The following is an 18,738-nucleotide window of genomic DNA, read 5'->3' as shown; positions in this document are numbered from 1 at the left end:
CGTCTCTTCTCTTCTCACACTTCATTTCCTCAGCAAATACAGTCCATGATGAAAGAAAACGATCAAGCTGAGCGCCCATCAGCATCAATGCCATCTTCCAAGATTCGAATGTGCAAGATTTGTCTTGAGAAAGACCAAGTCAATCACTTAATTTCACCATGTCATTGCAAGGGCTCAATGTAAATTGCTGTATTCATTCACCAGTTTAACATGCGCTTACTCTCTAGCATAGAAAATACGTACATCCTCACTGCATGGCAGGCTGGAGAAAAGCATTATTACACACTGGTCGAGAAAGCGACCTGTACCATTGTCAGCTTTGTAAGCATCGGCTCTGGGTGAAACAGAGACGACTTTGGGCAGCATTATTACACTACAAGAGTAAGTAGCGTACTTGCAAGACTGGCTGGCATTAACCTTGACTCTGCAGTATTTCGAGTGATGGTAGCAGCTTCATTATTAGGACTTATATTAATACCGGCAGGCATGTTATACAGCAATTGTAGTACAAACATGTAATTTACATGAATTAACGCTCAATTGATTTCACAGGAAGCATCATGAAGGCATTCATCCATTTCTCTGTGCTCTTGACAAACTATCCTGGAGGCCTAACGCAGGCATGGGCCTCTAGTTCACTGACTCAACTACTGTTCACCAGCAGCCAAACATCTATACTAGCATCACTATCATCATCACATCATATCCAGCCACTTTCTAGCACTAATTCAGCATCCATCCGAGTATTGTATTCCCCATTTCCAGTCTGCATTTTACCATCCGCTACTTCTTCCTCCACTAGCCACTCGCATGCATTGTTCTCAAATCAACTACTCTACTATTTTTTATTTCCATTCTCTGATGAACGACTCTGGCAGCTGATTCTATGTAAACTGGAGCATTTCCATCTAGGCTTCTTTTTGCTGGGAAGTGTCAACAACATCTACTTTACTTACAAGATTCTCAACGACATGTTTGATATCGTACTGCTGGGCCAAGATCAACAAGACAATGATGAAGAGCTGCAAGAGGACGAAGAGCAACAATTGAATAGTATCACAAGAAGGTTGAGCAAACTCCTCAAAGGATTTCTGCTGACGTACTGCTGTTCTTTGGTTATCTTGTTCTGGATCCATTTCAACATTTTTGCCTTTCATGTCGACTCTCAGTACGAATACACTACTTCAAAGCAATTTGTAGCTGAATTGCCGCTTTGGACACTTCGCTGGGTCACATTGGGCATTGCTGTGGCTGATTTTGCTGCAAGAGGCATCTATCGCTGGTTGACTCGAATCACCAACTGCGTAGATCAAGAAGATGTCTTGTCATTACCCGAAAATATCAAATAAACACACTGTTTTGCAACCTCCCATTGTACTCATCAATACATCATATCCTCTCTCTAAACCAATGTATAAATGCAATTGATAATCAAGAGATTTTATATTGAAATATATAAAAAGATGTTTAATTTATTTAAGCTTCAACAGGCTCAGCGGCAGGAGCAGCGGGAGCAGGTCTGAAATCTTGAGCAGAGGGTTCAGTGATGGCGGCTTCATCCTTGGGTTCGAGGATGGTAACAATATCGGGAAGACATTGCTTGGGACCGTTACGACCAGTGGGATCGTTATCCAACATGATCTTGACCTTGATACCCAAGACACCTTGACGCAAATCAACGTGACGGACAGCAGTGGTGATGAATTCACGAGCAGGGTTACCAGAGTGAATCATGAAACCATCAGCAAACTTCATGGCCTTGGCACGAGCGGCACGAACCTTACCAGAGACGACAACTTCACAACCCTTGGCACCAGATTCCATGACGAAACGGACAACACCATAACAGGCACTAACAGACACAAACCACATCAACAACAAAACCTCCCTCATACTAATCATGTATATCAACTTACCGACGAACAGCCAAACCGTTAAGGAGCTTGAACTTGACAGACTCACATTGGGCAATGGCACAGAGACCACGGTTTTGGACACGTTCAGCATAAAGCTCAACAGCGTTCTCGGGGAACTTGAAACGCTTTTGGACAAGAGTGGTCAATTCACGGATACGACGACCCTTCTCACCAAGAACGTTTTGGGTGTGAGTGGCACGGATGATGATTCTATTTTAACAGTTGAAGATTAATGTCTGTGATTTTCCAAAATGTCGAATCTAGATGGATATTTACTCGGTACGGGCAGGAGTGACACGGACCTCAACACCAGCATAGCCATCTTCAGCAAGTTCACGAGTGAAGAACTCGTTCAATTCGGCGTAGAAAACACCATCAGCGACCTATACACAAATGAAGAATCAATAGACTGGTCGTTTTGTTGTGATAATGTAATTGTTGTTGTTAAATGTATGTCGAGCGATATGAAGGATGATAAAGTCGTTGTACTTTAGCTTGTGTATATACATTCATCATGATCTAACAATTCAACATTGACAAGGGAAAAAAAAAAAAAAACTTACAAACTATACAAAGCAAGGCAACATGTTAGTATCGCTGCTGTTGATCAATTCAATCCATCCATCCATCCAAGCAAATGATGGATGTGTATGGATCATGTCTATATTGTATCCATACCTTTCTCTTCTTGGAGATCTGAGCTGCAACAGCGGCCATATTGTATATCGATTAAAAAGGAGGGAAATTCAGCTTTGCCAAGTTGATTGCTGCTTTTGCCTGTTGCTGCTTCCTCGTCTTGCCTTGAATATTGTCAAGATTCAGACATCCCCATGCCACACGCACCTTTCCTCTCACCGGACAAATTTAAATTGCCGATAAATGTCATTTTAGGTTGCCACAATGATCTTCATTGCTTGTGAGTGGATCACAAAGTAGCCCCTCTATGCCTGTTATACATTTGACGCATGACATCTTTGTCTTGAAAGCATCGCATTCACTTGGCACCCTGGTTGAAGTTTCTATGGTGAATAAAAAATGCTTTTAGGCTATTCAGTATCACTCTTCAATGACACTAATATCATACATACACCCAGGACAGAGCAATCTCGTTTGGTTTGAACCCCAAAAGCTTATTGTTTATTTCATCAACACTGTTTTTAGAAACAAAAATTGCATATGATAATAAAAGGAAAAATAGGGGTTTATATAAATAACAATGCAATAGCATGTTCTCCTGAATACCATCTGTTCCATTAAAATTGCAACGATGATATCCAACCCACAAAAGATCCACTTTATTGCGGTGGATGAAAACAAGTAGGGCAAGATATACTTGCTGACCAGTGAGCAGCATTTCAAATAGAATTGAATGGGGTCCAAGTTTTATTTTAGTCTTTTCCTTCTCTTCTGATTTCTTTTTTTACTGTTGTTTGGTCACTTTAGACGTCTCTTTTGATATAGACATTAACACATTTATTTATACAACAAAGAACCGCCAGATAACAAACATCCAATCTCATTATCCAGAGAAAAAAAAAAGTATTTTATAGACCTTTTTTCATATTTCATTCTATTCCACAACAACAACCCTCTCTTTCAACAATAATCAATTCAATTCAAAATGGGAAATCCAGATGAGTGGTTAGAAACCGTTCGCAAATGCGAGTATTTACCTGAACAAGATATCAAGAAACTGTGCGAGATGGTAAGTGAATTACAGTAATGATGTTATAGGTTGCGCGTCCCTTCTCTGTGTGATCAATTTCCCTTTTTTCGAATTTCTCCGTTTATAACTAATGGGTTTTTTGGGTCTAGGTCAAAGAACTATTGATGGAAGAATCCAATATCCAACCTGTTCAGTCCCCTGTAACTGTATGTGGCGATATCCATGGTAAATCAAATGGGGATGTTTGGCCACTCTTGCTAGAAATTAACATCATCTCGTAGGTCAATTCTATGACTTACTAGAGCTATTCAACGTCGGTGGAGATGTGAAAGACACAAATTATATTTTCATGGTAAGTGTTGATTTTGGACTTCAATGGAATGATACGGTATTGATTCGCGGTCAGGGTGACTATGTTGACCGTGGTTACTTCAGTTTGGAGACATTCACTCTTTTAATGGTCTTGAAAGCAAAGTAAGTGTGAAGTTCATCTTGATATCTGCACAGCAGCTTTAATTGTTCGTTATGTTTAGATATCCCGACAAAATTACCTTATTAAGAGGAAATCATGAAAGTAGACAGATTACTCAAGTATATGGTTTCTATGGTAACATCTGATATGGCAGAGGTTTGGTTCAGGGCAGCTTATTAATATCACATTTTAAAGACGAATGCCAAACAAAATACGGAAATGCGAATGTTTGGAAATATTGCTGCTCGGTGTTTGACTACCTAACTTTGGCTGCTGTACAGTATTTCATATTTGGAAAACAGAGGTGGAAGCGTGGATATTAATAGATGCTCTAGATTATCGATGGATCTATTCTGTGTGTTCATGGCGGTTTATCACCAGATATCAAGGCCCTAGATCAAATGAGAACTATCCACCGTTTACAGGAGATTCCTCACGAGGGATCATTTTGTGATTTGATGTGGTCTGATCCTGAGGATATAGATACATGGGCAGTGAGTCCTAGAGGTGCTGGTTGGTTATTTGGAGGCAAAGTGACAAGTGAGGTAGTAGAATTAGGAACAGTCGAATACGGCCTAGTAATTAACGCTTTTTTTTTGTTAGTTCAATCATATCAATGGACTATCATTGATTGCAAGAGCACATCAACTGGTGCAAGAAGGATATAAATACATGTTTCCCAATGATGAACTAGTTACAGTCTGGTCTGCACCTAACTATTGCTATCGTTGTGGTAATGTGGCTTCGATCATGGAAGTGAGTGACAACGACACAAAGTTCAAAATATTCGATGCTGTCCCAGATCAGGATCGTTTTGCTCCATTCTCTGCTAGAAATGGTATGGGTGGATCAAAAATGGGTGGCACTGGAGGTCAATACTTTGTATAAACACATACTTTTTTTTCATTATTACATTGCCTTTTTTTTCTATTTTCTTTATTTCGGACATGCGCAACAAGAATACAAACATCAAAACCAACATATCCAGGGATATGTAACTAAAGCTTCCATCCTTGCTTTTTTCCTCTTTTATAGCTACCACTTATGTATAATTTTTAATTGTATTTTCCATTCTGAACATTTATATCACTTTATTCCTGTTTTTTTTTAACAAATTTCTAGTTCTTGTTTCCACTTTCTCTTCAACTCGGTGTGATTTTTATGTGTCGTTAGTGTATAAAAGAGCTGAAGATGGAAGAAAATGAAAATATTGTACATACACCTGTGAAGTGCGACAATAAACTAAAACCGACAAAATGCAAAACAACACTATTTTGGCAAAGGTGTTTGGCGTAGCTATTTACATCTTTTGTTCAACAACTTAAATAGTATAAACATTAGAGTTAACTGTCAAACTCAATAAATGTCGTCTTTTAACTTATGCCTGATTCATTATATAGCTCATAAGACAATCATAGGTTACACTCCATGTATTTAAGGAATTGTAAAAAAAAAAATACGGTTGGAGAAACCGGGGATTGAACCCGGGGCCTTTCGCATGCAAAGCGAATGTGATAGCCACTACACCATTTCCCCCCGCTATGTGTTGTCAGTTGCTAATACCTAGAGGTAGTATATGTAATCTGAGATCTGATCGAGATATAAATGGAAGTAGATATAGAGAGTGTGCAGGAAGATGTTATAGCCTTTTAGTTGAATGGATAAAAAGGTGCGTTATTAATATTAGATTTGAATATTGATTTTATCCAATATAGTTTGTGTAATGTTGTGCGCTATCCAGGTTAATCGCTGTTTAATGTTCCTGGTAGCTGGCGCTCTAGGCTTAAACCTGCGCTTCTTATTCTTGTTTGTGTTTAGTCTGTCAATGATATCCTGCAGATCTAAATCACTGTCAGAATACCCTTCAACCCAGACAGATGTGTTACGATGGTAAAAGAATTTTGTGGTGGTGCTGATTTCAAGAAGCGGTATCTGAACTCTGAGCCTATCAGAACGCTTTTCCTGAACTGGTGTTGAAATTGGTTACTCTTACATTATACTTTGACTTATATATTTTGATCTATACAACACATTGGAAATAAATTGAACTTTCTTACGTTTAAAATCTTTTGGGTACATAACGTTATATATACATTTAATCGCTGAGATACTGTCTATATCAAGGTTATTGCAACACATCAGTAACTTAGCTTTAATTACTTGGTTTTTTCTCGGGATCAACTATTACTGCAAGATCTTCCACACATTTCGCTACACATTTCACAAAACCAGCACCGCAGAGTATCAGATGATGATACGTGTGTATCTTTCTTTTGGTTACTTGGCTCTATCTCGATTTCCTGAAAAGGCAATATACCATATATGAAAAAGGCGTAAAGGTGGTGGATTCTAGGTGTAATTCTATACTTTATCTACTATGTCTTACTTGAAAGATTATTCGTTGGTGTGGCGTTTTGGTGCATTGACACACTCATATATTTGCTATAAAATTGTATGTTATCTCTTGATGGTTCATTGATACTGTTATTCTAGTCAATGCGATCTTTATTTGGTGCGTTGCTGATCAATGTTGGTGTTTACTCATTGAAGTCATTTCTATTCTGTTGCTGCTACCTATCCGTGTACTCGTGGTGTTCTTGTCAAGCTTAGTCGAAGATCTAATCAATATTTGGAATCGATGTTGTTGAATCGATGAATTAGTCAGGGATCTAAATGAGGTTGCGCGCTGATAACCAAGGATTACCAATTTGAAATGTGAATTTGACTCTGGACTCTGACTCAGGATAGATGCAAACTAATTGATATTGAATCGATGCAAGATTTGAGTGGAATTACAACAATGGAATTGGGGTGTTACTAGTGTAGGGGGAAAAACTGTCCCGTTCGTTCAAATAATCTTGACTTTTACCCAGTGTATTGCCAAAAATCAAAAAGAGAATCCCTCCCATACTGCGTTCGACAGAACAACTAACAGGAATTACAGCTGTGGAATTTGAGGCTTTATAGACTAAAATTCACGGAAAAAAAACAATAAAAAAAACAATAAAGTCAACTTGATAAAGGTATGTTTTATTATCAAACTGACAGGTGTAAAGTAAACTGAAGTATCTCTACTGGCTTGGTAGATGATCCTTCTTATATACTATAACAACGGATAAAAGTTCTGGTAATTAGATTGACAAATAAGTTAACTCAGATCAACTAATGTCTAATCATGCTAAAAGACAACTCCAGCAAGCTAATCATGATTTAGCTTTGCCTGGATGAATAATTAGACTCTCATCCGAAGTACCCTGATCTATCTCTTCTATGAGGATAATTAATATCGATCTAGTAGCATGTATCCAATAGGTACAGTCTTCTTAGTCTATATCAATAGTATATATATATATCTGAGTGTATATCGCTGAGCATACATCTTTAGCATGTATCTGGATATATGGCATGTCTCATATATTGCACAAGTCTGTAGTACATAAAGTATCTGTAGCTAGTATCACGGATATAAGCATGTGTCTTATAGCGTGGATCATAAAGTGCACATCTAAAGCAACAAGCTCATATTGCATTAATCTTGGTGCCTATCCAGATATGGTAAACATCCGTAGTCAATGTCGGAATACAAGTATAAGTCTATAGCGCCATCCATGTCCGTGGTGCCATCTATAGCCTATATCTTATATAGTATGAATCTTATAGTACTAGCGTATCTGAAGTCCATATCTTCTTACAGTATAAATCGATATCGTACATCTAATCCAGTGTACATACAGTTTATATCTAAATCTGGTAACTGGATGAACTGTCGGAATGCAGATCATAGTGGATGTATTCCACAGGTACAATTCTTTCCCAGTTGTCATGGATTGATAGACGATGAGCTTGTAAAACCAGTTCAAAATGATAATGGAAATGAGAAACCGAATATGCTATTTAAACACCAAGCCTTTACATTTTGGCTTCGCTACGGTAAAACCACCTTTAAAATCGCTGTTATCATGTATTGGGCCAGATGCTTGAATACTATTTTGGTATTGCACCTTCGCCTCCCTAGATAAAACCTTATATAAATTAATGCTAACAAAAGTTGGATTAAATGCTGGACTGTAATGGCCATTCACCTTCGTTTGACTACGGTATAACCCCCTCAAGGCCAATTATACCAACAAGTGTTGCCTTGAAACAACATATCACGCAATCCATAGCCAAATAGCAAACAAGAAATCACTTGATCAGATACGCTATGTTCTTGGAAGAAGAGCCTTTAATCTCTGATTAACTACGATGGCGCTTTTGTGTTCATATTTTCCAGTATCCGATATATGAAACCTCCGTGGTGCTATACCATACCATGGCCTAGAGCTTACCTTGATAGTAGTTGAATGCACGTTTATACAGTACAACTCCAAAATAATTCACTCTGAATTTGCTAGCCAGCAACCAGCAATACTCATATTACCGGAATAGTTTAAAGAACCTTCTGCCATTACATTTTAACTAAATTATTTTCCGTTATTGGGAATAGTCAATTCGATCAAATCAATTTCAACCTTTTCAATTCATTACATTCTTACCCATGAAAATTTGATATATTTAAAAGAAACCACAATTTGACAATACTAAGATTTTCTCACCACATATAAGAATTCAATGTTAGTTAAATGTCAGACGTGAGACCATCAGCGTCTTTATATAAAGAAGTGTGGCCCAGACGTGAGCTTTCGGCGTCAGTATAAAAGAAGCAAGCTCCCCCTTTTTTTTCATTGTCGGGTGTCAGGTACACACAGACTTTGTGTGTAACTTTTTTTAATTTAATATAAATATCAACTTAGTTTGCAAAACAATAAAGATCATCTTATATCTCAATTCTATTCTTTTATATACATTTATCTAAGTCTACTCTAAAACTATACCTATACACACGACACAGGTGCACACAGACTTTGTTAGTAACTTTTATAGTTAATATGAATATCAAAAATAATAAAGGTTATTTTTTTTTCTCACTTATACTGCTGAGACATATACATTTATCTAAATCTGTTACTTATACTCACAACACCATTAAATAAAAAAACACTTTGTAACATTCTATGCGGAAACTTTTTGATAATTTTACATTTATCTGCCAGTAACTTTTAAACGAATCAGCTCTAGTACACATTCAAAATAACAGTCATATATTACGAACTGTTCAACAACGCGATGGCATAGTAAAAGCGAATATAGTACCACAAAGTTTCGAGAACCTAATTCCACTACAGTAGCAGTTTATGAAGATTATTATCTGCAGTCTGATTGGATTATTTTGTATATTCCACACGGTCATCAAGCGATTGAGAAACAGTATCTAATGAATATTGTGGCAAACATTGTATCGTATAGATAGTATTAAAAGACAATTTTTCATGTATGTTATCTTTTTACTATCTCATGCCGTGCAATAGATAGCATCCTATTAATGAAATTAAACAGTATGGGCCCGCTTCTGCAACAAAGGCAACATAATAATGTGTGCTACTCTTTGGGGTATTCAATGCATGCATCTTTAATAAACTCAGTAAATTTGTAAGCCATGTCTTTCTACGTGTTGTATTCACATATAATCCAGTCCAGCCTTTCATAGTATTGATCTATACGAGGGCTTGATTGTTGCGAAGCGAATATGCAAAATCGTAGTATCTTAGTAGTAAATTCGATTTCTCTCCTTCTTTATTAATAATACTGTAGGGGGAAAAACTGTCCCGTTCGTTTAAAATTTTGTCTTTTTGCACAAGTTTTTGGTCATTTCTTTGTATTCAAAGTCGATATATATATCGTTTGAATGAGAGAAAGTAGTGCTATCTATACATAATTATAACTTTTTCAAAAACTAAAATCCAATGATTTTATTGGTTAAAAAATAAATATAGAAAAATGTACATTTTATTATAAAATCATTAATAGTGAGTTGAACCACCTTTGCTCTTGATGACAGCCTTGATTCGGGCAGGCATACTATCAATATATTTTTGGCACTCTTTTTCTGTTATTTTGTACCACTGAATGTTAATACGCCGCTCTAATTCTTCTTTTGTTGAGGGCCTAGTGGGACACTTATTAAGACGAAGCTTTAGGAGATGCCAGACATGTTCAATGGGATTAAGATCGGGACTTTGAGGTGGCCAATCCATGATTTCGTCTAGGTTAAACCCATTGTCGGTGAACCATTGTTTAGTAATGCCCGATGTATGCGGTGTTGCTCTGTCTTGTTGAAATCGCACATCAGATGGTGTCTTCCCAAACTGCTCAAGAGTATCGTTCAATGATGTCTTCGAAATATCGACATACAAGCCCGAGTTTATTGCGTCTTCAATAATGGTAGTACCATAACCAGGCCTCTCCGCTGTTATGCAACTCCAGAACATGACCCCACCGTCATTTCCCTGCAACTGAGACTTGACTTGATACGACTGCATGATTCGGCCACCATTCGTCCAGTAAAAAGAATTACCATCTGAGCCCCAAAGGTTTTTTCTTGTTTCATCCGAAAACACCCAACGACGCCAATCAGCAATAGTAAGATGTTTATGCTTTTTAGCCCACGCCAATCGAAGCCGCTTGTTTGTCTTGCTAACAAAATTGGTCTTTACTTTTCTACGAGATTTAAGTCCATTTCGTCTCAATGACTTGCGGATGCCATTAATTGACATATCATGGCCCATCGATCTTAAAATTTCTTGTGCTGCTCGGGGATTATCTAAAGCACCTGATCGAAGTCCTCTTGACACTAGGGACATAGTTTTAGCATCAAGTTTCTTCGGTCTTCCGCCAAGAGGTCTAGCTGGGTCAGGGCAATATAGTTTTCTGAGCCTTGTAAGGGTAGAGTTACCCACTCCTGGACACAAATTCTTTATCTTTGAGAGGGAAAGACCACGTTGGAGCAAAGATTGGAGAATGTTGCGCAAATCTTGTGTGAAACGAGCAGGCAAAATGAAAGTTTTGAAAAAAAATAAGAAAGCAAAGAAATAAAGAAATACATGAAGAAACTAGCTTCTTTTACACTTTTAGAGTGTTCCTGGGATATTAAATATCCTGAGCATACCGCGGGTAGTTTTTTAGATTTCTTCAATACGTCTATTGGAAGTAAGGATATCAACCATTTTATATCATCTAGAATTACCCACCTAACATTTTTGCCACGTCTCACTTTAGCTGGTTATACTGGGATTAAAATATAGTCCAGCCATAAGGTTTTTATGTTGCTGTAATTCCTATAGGCTGTTCTATCGAACGCAGTATGGGGTAGCTTTGTTTTCTGAGTTTTGGCAATATACTGGGTAAAAGTCAAGATTATTTGAACGAACGGGACAGTTTTTCCCCCTACAGTATATTAAGTCTCTAGTGATAAGCACAAAGAATAAAAGGATTATTATTTGTAGCTTATAAAAAATGTTCGATATTATAAATACAAGAAAAGACTTATTTGAATAAGATCAGACACAAAAACTAAAGATTTATTGATAAAGACAAGGGTTATTTTATTTATACTAAGTTCTGAATGCCAAAGTAGCAATTTATCTTGTACAACGCTTATCACATCTGGTGAACCTCAGTATTTAGATAGCTGCGATGCACTTCAATTATCATAGCTTGTCCATGTTGCTGTACAACACAGACATATCTACCCATCAAGAATACCTTAATCTTTATAGACAGTTGTAGCCCTTCTGGCACAACAGTTACCAACAATCAATATGTTCCTAGTGGCTGCTGTTTATACCATGTCAACGTAGTAATCATTGACTAGTAATCCATCATATTTAAGCTACTATTAAGATAATCCTCTGTAATGAAGAAGTTCTTTGTTTTAGATACAGTTAACAACTGATTATTTTCGTCGACTTCTTTATTGTGAAGTAATCGATGTCCAACATTGACGCTAAACTTTGAATCTGATTTTACGACTAGATTTGGTATCTCCGTTTTGGACGACCACCGAAAGTGTCCTGCTAACCTAATAAACACCTCGTTTAATATGAGCAAAGTTGTTCGATTCAAATTTGCAAAGAATCATTGACACTCAAATTTTAAAATTACTGTATTCGCGTATTTTGAAAAGGAAGATCCGAGCTTTAGAACTTGATAGAGGCATTTATCACTTACGACTCGAGTTCCTTACAATGCAGAACATCAGAGACATCAGACAGTGCCTTACTCTATTTACTTCTTTGGCAACACAACCTAATACGCGTTATTTTTAGGTCAAATTCTGTCCAAATCTAGTCATTTTCAAACACAAATAACTCATGCTACAAAGCGTTGTGGACACTCGGAGCAAGGCCAAACGTCTCTTCTTGGTCACGCTCTAATTATTGATGCTTTATCTTAATTTTTTTGGGTCATTGCAAATTCATGAAAATTGTCGTTTTTACATGAGTACTAGCAAGGGAAAATTCTTGAAAATCAAGCGATCGCGTTTTTCACCCCAAAAATGAAGACTTTTCCTATGATACATATTAGACCAAACCGACCGTCAAAATGGAATGCAGTACTGAAAGCTCTTTTTATGAGACTTTCATATGCTAAATGTTGCCATATTTACAGAAAACCTGCTTTCGTATTTTTGCAGATTGCTCATTATTTTCGGTCTGAAAGCTAAATGTAATCAGCATCATTCGACGCGCCTTAATTGACTTTATATAAATGCATTAGAAAGTAAAGTATTACAACGACATTTTTCATAGTTAAATTTAGCAAAAATGTTTAAGGAATGTGAAATCAAGTCGAATTTGAACATGAAACTATCCACTGCACAATTTCAAATTAAAATGCAGCAGTTGCGGCTGCCACCACGGCAGAAGGCTGAGACCAGATCTACTGGCCGTGACGTCGGTTATGGCGCTCTCTCATTTTCCATGCATTCGTTTTTTTATCTTTTTTGCAAAACGCGTTTTAGTATCAAACCATGGTGGATTTGGAGACCGTTTGATTGATAATAACACTCTAGCTTCCGATAACTCTGTCTTGTACTGTTAAGAGTACTTGAAACTGCTTCTTTGAAGTGGAATATGTTACGTACCATTCGATAACGAGCATCGGAAGGCATAGAATTAACACTAATTCAGTTTGTTTATTAGGTTTTAATAATTTCTTGCTTGTTTGAGTGAGTGCTGCTGCCATTCCTTCTCTGTCTTCTCTGCTGCCTGCTTCTTTGGTTTCTCATGTCTGGTGATTGCTTCTTCGGCTTTTGTCTGCTGGTCTCTGCTGGTGGCGTTTGTTTCTCGGTTTGTCTATGGTACTGGTATTGCTGCTGCTGCTAATATTATGGTCTCTCCTGGTCTACTGTCTTTGGTGCATGCTCGTTCTCTGGTCTATATTCAGTGATTGCATATTCTCTGGTCTATCTGTGATGGAGATAAGTCGTAAATAGCTTCTTTGGTCTTTGTCTGGTCTCTACTGATGGCGCTTGTTCTTTGGTTTGTCTATGGTGCTGGTGTTGCTGCTGCTGCTGCTGCTGCTAAAATGGTCTCTCCCGGTCTACTGTATTTGTTGTATGTTTGTTCTATGGTCTATCTCCGGTAATTGCCTGTACTCCTCTGGTCTATCTGTGGCTGTGGTAAGTGGTAAGTATCTTCTTTCTTCTGGTCGTAATGATATATAACTTCTTTGAACGCTTATATCATTGCTTCTTTTCTCGTGATATTGCATTCATGATGTTTGTCTTGTTGCGCTTTTTTCTTCTTCTTTTTCTTTTGTTGGTAGTGTTTCCTCTGTAGCTTTACATGAAACAATATTAGTCATTATGTTGTATCGCAAACTTATAATACCACTGTTGCTTTTGCAGTTGTGTGTATGTATCATGTTGCTTTACATCCGACTATTACTACCATGCGCGTTGCTCATGAATGCAATTCTGTTGCAACAGCAACGAGCTTTTTTAAACATCTTTGATGTTGTGTTTGTTACGCTTTTCTTTGACTCGCTTCGTGTGAGCGTCTCTTTTTTGCCTACATACTACTATACTCGTATAGTAATATGTTCTTTTCTTTTATTATGTTTATGTTTCTTTGAAACATACTTTTTTACGTTGTGGTGGATGTGCCTATCACTGAAGCTCAACAAGATTCTATCCGAGGCTAGGAGGTAGATAGGCCGCCTCCACTTGGTTATTGCTACTTACTTTAGTGATGATTGAGGGTCTCAATGCCAGGATTTAAAGCTAGGTGGTGTAAGTAAGGCATGCTCTAGCACCTGAGGAAAGTTTGATGATAGCAGCAGCTATATTGCTATATATAGCGGCGCTTAAAATTTTGCCTCACCTCAAAACAGGGGGAAACCCTCGCAAATTTTTTTTTAGGTCAGCGGAGTTTTCGAGCAATCTGATTGGCTCAGAGGTTCAGAAACCGAAGGATTCTAGCTAGTTGATCTACTATTGAGCTGTCATCTATAATAAGTTTATGTTTGTAATAAAAGGATAGCGGAATAGATACAACTTAAAGCCTTCTATGTGTTAAACCTATTATAAAACCTTAAAAATATATGAAAGCAAGCTTATTTGTCTTCTACAACAAGCTATATAGCATCACTTACATATGTGATACCATCCGATGCATATTTCAATTCTGTACCAAGAAGCTACGTGGCTGATTTAACTCTGTGTGGAATTGTTTGACAACGTTTTTGCCTAAAGGTTGTAAAATACAGGATTTCGAGTAAAATCATTACGGGAACGTATATTTGGGGCCCAAAGACTTTACATCATGATAGAGTCAAAGTATGGCTATTAAATAACTTTGGTTTTATCTAAATACAATGTTTGTTTCTTGAGTTGGGACCAAAAACCTCCTTGAAGTGAACTAGACTAGATTCCCATCATAAACAAAACCCAAAATAAATGTCATCTCAATCAAACCATGCTACCATCAGCAGATAGGCATGCATAATAATAGTATTAGCATGATGATAGCAAGGGTTAAATGCTCTAAGATAAGAGATGACAGATACTAAAGTAAATGTCAAGGGTATTGTAATGTGTTGTAACATAAATATACCTAAAAAGGATACAGGCTCAACAATAAAGAGCTATTCTTTACGCATGATTCAAAAACCATATATTGAAATACCGTTCTTGATCCATCAGATCAACAACTAAATGACCCAACAAAAATATATAAAGTAATGGAATCACTGGCAACTACTAAACTGCTGCCAGATAAGAGATATAAACCAAATAATATAAATAGAGACGTAGAATATACATTTTATTGCACATTATCCTAATTTCGAATAAAGAAGGATTTTAACAGTATTCTACCTGCTTTTTTACCCCCTTTTTACTGCACTCCTAATGCGAAATCATCAATTTCTGGCCAAAATTTGCCTGTGATAGTAATGCAAAAACTTAGATGACGACTTTTTGAAGGTACAAACTATTGATATCTCAAGATAGAGCCATACTAGTAGGGCTTTGAGTCAGTAACCATTTGATGGGATGTTGTTTGCTCTATACTTTGATAAGTACCGCAAGTAAAGCTTTGATGATGATTGAAGCTCGATGATCTATCAAAAACAACCAAAAAAAAAAACCCAAAAACCATCCTATCAGAGACTCTAATAGCTTCGATCGATACACTTAAAACTGTATCATTAGATTCTCCTTTAAATTATACCCAGGTTTTATTCAGCTGGAAAACAATGTTTTCATCAGAATCGCATGGTTTTTTCCAGGCTTAACGAATTTAGATATCCATGAATTCTCGTTCAGAGCAGTAGAACGCTTGCTATTATAACTATTATTTGTCAAGATGAGTACAGAGTTAATTCCATCGCACATGATCTGATCAATAGCAATCTGTGGGATGAATTAGTCAAGCTTCGATCTATGCTGTCAGTTTCAGACGAATCAGAAAGAGACACAAAAAAGGTGACCCTCCTCCAACAAAGCTGTTGTTACGCGCGCTTTTACGGAAAGAATTTATATCATGTACTATATACCATTACAATAAAATCCTGCCAAAACTTGAAAAAAAAGAACATGGTGCCAGAACACGAACGAAGCCAGCAATAGGGAAGAATTTGCGGGAGAGGCTGATCCTCCCTCCTTCAAAAACAAGCGACAGAAATCTAGGCGGCCTAGTTATGGCTTCTTGATTGATCAAATGGTATTGCCATTTGCACTATTATGATCATCCTTTTGGATTATCGAGTTTACTCAAAGTTAAACATATGTTTTAATCAACACCAAGCAAGTACGTCTTAACAAAGAGATAATATGGCCCAATTATCAGTATACAAGCGATGAGTTATTTGACATCATGATATCCTTTACCTCAGATTTCTACATAAATAAAGGTTGGATTCACAGTGCCTTCCTTTTATCTTTTGCGTTACAGTAGTGATTGAACTATAAACCACTCATCAGAAGGATATGAACGAGCTTTGTTTCTCGTGTTAATGGCCTTCAGACTAGCAAACGATGAAATTGTATCCCCACAAATGACGACTCTGTAGCACTGCTGGTAATTAAATTTGTTTTGCTGCTAGATCATCATACAACTTTAATAATAACATGGCACTTGCAAATATACTTTATTATCCATGCTGCGAAAAGCAAACCATGCTGTAATGCTCCTTCTCGCCTCATGAGCTTTTCATAAGCCACTCGGAGGAATGCTTTACTATTGTAGAACGTTATTAATACTATACTCGTGCTTATAGAAAAAAAGGTTGAAATTCAAATATTCAAGTGCTTGGCTTTTATCATGGTTTAGTTCTCAGACATTTCGAAACAAAATGCACAGACGAGAAGCGACAAGTACCAATAACGACAACGGTTCTTTAGCTACCAACGCAACAACATCTACGCCGACAATACCCGCTGAAGACATGAACAGCAACGTGCCCCTCAAATACTACGAGCCTGTGAATAAATCCACCACCTCTTTGCATATACAAGATGGTAGCTTATCTATACATTCATCACCACCACACAACATGCCCATTAGAGAACGATTAAAATGTTTTTTTCGTGTGCATTCAGACTACTTTTGGGGATTGCTGTATCGCATTGCTTCTCTAATAGTCATTCTCGGTGTGTTGATTGCTGTAGGCATAGGGCTTCGATATACAGACGACTTACCAAAACCAGAGGATTTCTCAAAACTCAAGTTTGATTGGAAAATCAACCCAAGAGATTATCTGACGCCCTATAATACAACGTTCCAGTACAACATCTTGATGAATGGTCATGCACATTCGACATACAGTGATGGCAAAATGAGCGTTCGACAATTGTTAGATTGGCATTTAGGTGATTAAAATGTTCAGTAGTACAAGGTACAAAGCTGAAACTAACATGGCTTGTGTTTGCAGCAAATGGATATAATGCGGTGATGGTTACGTGAGTTGACATTGTTTGGCTCATTGTCATCAAAACTAACGCAACTACGATAGCGACCATAATACCATTGAAGGTGGCCTCGCAGCTGAAAAGTTGGCGTTAGCAGAGTATAATAATTCCATTGTGGTTATTCCAGGCATGGAGTACACGTAAGGCTGTACAGATAAACACCCAGTGACATGTAGGCTAACCTCTATTGATGTAGATGTTGCAGAATACACATGAATTTCATTGATATCAACGAAACAGTTGCAGCAACAGCACCAGTGCCATCAGATGAAGAATTGCAGCGAGTCATCAATAGGGTGCACGAATTGGGTGGTCTAGTCATTGTCAATCATATTCCTTGGAGCAACACAACTCGTAAGTGCACACATTTGTTCAATGTCATGGCGCTCTTACTTACAGCGTGCGTATAGAGGGCGGAAGACAACAAGCTCGCTTACCAAATCATCCTAGTATTGAGCAATTGATCAGCTGGGGAGTGGACGGATTTGAAGTGGTGAATCAAGAAACATTTGACATGGCATCTTATCAAGCTGCAACGCAAAGAAATCTGATCCAGATGGTAGGGATGGATATTCATCACCCCTCTGTAGGTGCCCAAGTATGGTTGACGGTCAATGCAGCCAACATGAGTCGTGCAGGCATTATGGAAGAGATCCGGAATAGACGTACATCTTTCCTGTTTGATCCTGCAGGTACTCGCCCTCGAGTTTACGTTGATTCACCAGCTTCTTATTTGACATTGACTCCATTGACATATTTGGGAGACTACTTTGGCATGTTTTACAACGACGACAAGGGCATGTACAGCTTTCAAGGCACATTTTGTCATCCAGAATTGCTCACTGTGAATGGGAGTGTCATTGGCTGGTTCATATTTTGGGTCATTATCTTTGTATTGGCATTTGAACTTGTCAGATTATGTGTAATTTGGGCTTTTCAAAGAATTGCATTAGCTAGCCATCATAGACAAAGAGGTAGACACAACTCTGATGTGTAATAAACGTGCTCATATTCGAGTCGGAATCGATCAGATCCGGTTCGCAGTTTATTGCAGTTTTTTTTTTTTTTTTTTTTTTTTTTTTTTTTTGGGGGCTCATCCCAAAAGGCTGGAGATGAATGACAGTGTGAGTAGGAAGAGGAAAGGGCGGTATAAGGTGATCAACTGGGTGAGGAATCAATTCTCTTTCTTCCTTTATTAATATAAATTAAAGTAAGTATACCTTGCCAAAATTGCGATGAATATCCATCCATCCACAGTGTAGATAAAAGATGGATGAATGAATGCAATGTATGGATGTTGACAGATGGATACTAATGCCATGATCCTTTTTTG

General features: G+C 37.6%; 5 protein-coding genes and 1 non-coding gene across 6 annotated transcripts; 3 read left to right on the top strand and 3 right to left on the bottom strand.

Moving 5' to 3' along the window:
• Nucleotides 1–560: 560 nt before the first annotated feature.
• ATC70_005893 (uncharacterized protein) lies at nt 561–1,349 on the top strand (the record flags this gene model as incomplete). The annotated part of the gene is made up of 1 exon (XM_064825175.1): nt 561–1,349. One exon carries the CDS (start codon nt 561–563, stop codon nt 1,347–1,349), a length of 789 nt encoding a protein of 262 aa, XP_064680552.1.
• Nucleotides 1,350–1,476: 127 nt separating this feature from the next.
• On the bottom strand, nt 1,477–2,633 carry ATC70_005892 (14-3-3 family protein epsilon; the record flags this gene model as incomplete). The annotated part of the gene is made up of 4 exons (XM_064825174.1): nt 1,477–1,852; nt 1,917–2,126; nt 2,193–2,299; nt 2,595–2,633. The coding sequence occupies 4 exons, from the start codon at nt 2,631–2,633 to the stop codon at nt 1,477–1,479; spliced, it is 732 nt and encodes a 243-aa protein (XP_064680551.1).
• A 904-nt stretch (nt 2,634–3,537) lies between these two features.
• Nucleotides 3,538–4,942, top strand: ATC70_005891 (uncharacterized protein; the record flags this gene model as incomplete). Its single annotated transcript, XM_064825173.1, has 8 exons — nt 3,538–3,621; nt 3,732–3,807; nt 3,864–3,934; nt 3,989–4,056; nt 4,116–4,189; nt 4,250–4,329; nt 4,390–4,599; nt 4,658–4,942. The coding sequence occupies 8 exons, from the start codon at nt 3,538–3,540 to the stop codon at nt 4,940–4,942; spliced, it is 948 nt and encodes a 315-aa protein (XP_064680550.1).
• A 575-nt stretch (nt 4,943–5,517) lies between these two features.
• ATC70_005890 lies at nt 5,518–5,590 on the bottom strand. The gene has a single exon. It is a non-coding gene; the product is annotated as a tRNA-Ala (tRNA).
• Nucleotides 5,591–9,954: 4,364 nt separating this feature from the next.
• Nucleotides 9,955–10,794, bottom strand: ATC70_005889 (uncharacterized protein; the record flags this gene model as incomplete). Its single annotated transcript, XM_064825172.1, has 1 exon — nt 9,955–10,794. The coding sequence occupies one exon, from the start codon at nt 10,792–10,794 to the stop codon at nt 9,955–9,957; it is 840 nt and encodes a 279-aa protein (XP_064680549.1).
• Nucleotides 10,795–16,789: 5,995 nt separating this feature from the next.
• ATC70_005888 (uncharacterized protein) lies at nt 16,790–18,402 on the top strand (the record flags this gene model as incomplete). Its single annotated transcript, XM_064825171.1, has 5 exons — nt 16,790–17,306; nt 17,369–17,396; nt 17,450–17,545; nt 17,602–17,759; nt 17,816–18,402. 5 exons carry the CDS (start codon nt 16,790–16,792, stop codon nt 18,400–18,402), a joined length of 1,386 nt encoding a protein of 461 aa, XP_064680548.1.
• Between the last annotated feature and the right edge of the window lie 336 nt (nt 18,403–18,738).

Source organism: Mucor velutinosus (assembly GCF_035048745.1).
Source record: "Mucor velutinosus strain NIH1002 chromosome Unknown tig00001544, whole genome shotgun sequence".
Lineage (NCBI taxonomy): Eukaryota > Fungi > Mucoromycota > Mucoromycetes > Mucorales > Mucoraceae > Mucor > Mucor velutinosus.
Note: the sequence above shows the minus strand (reverse complement) of the source record. Positions and strands in the feature narration are given on the sequence as shown.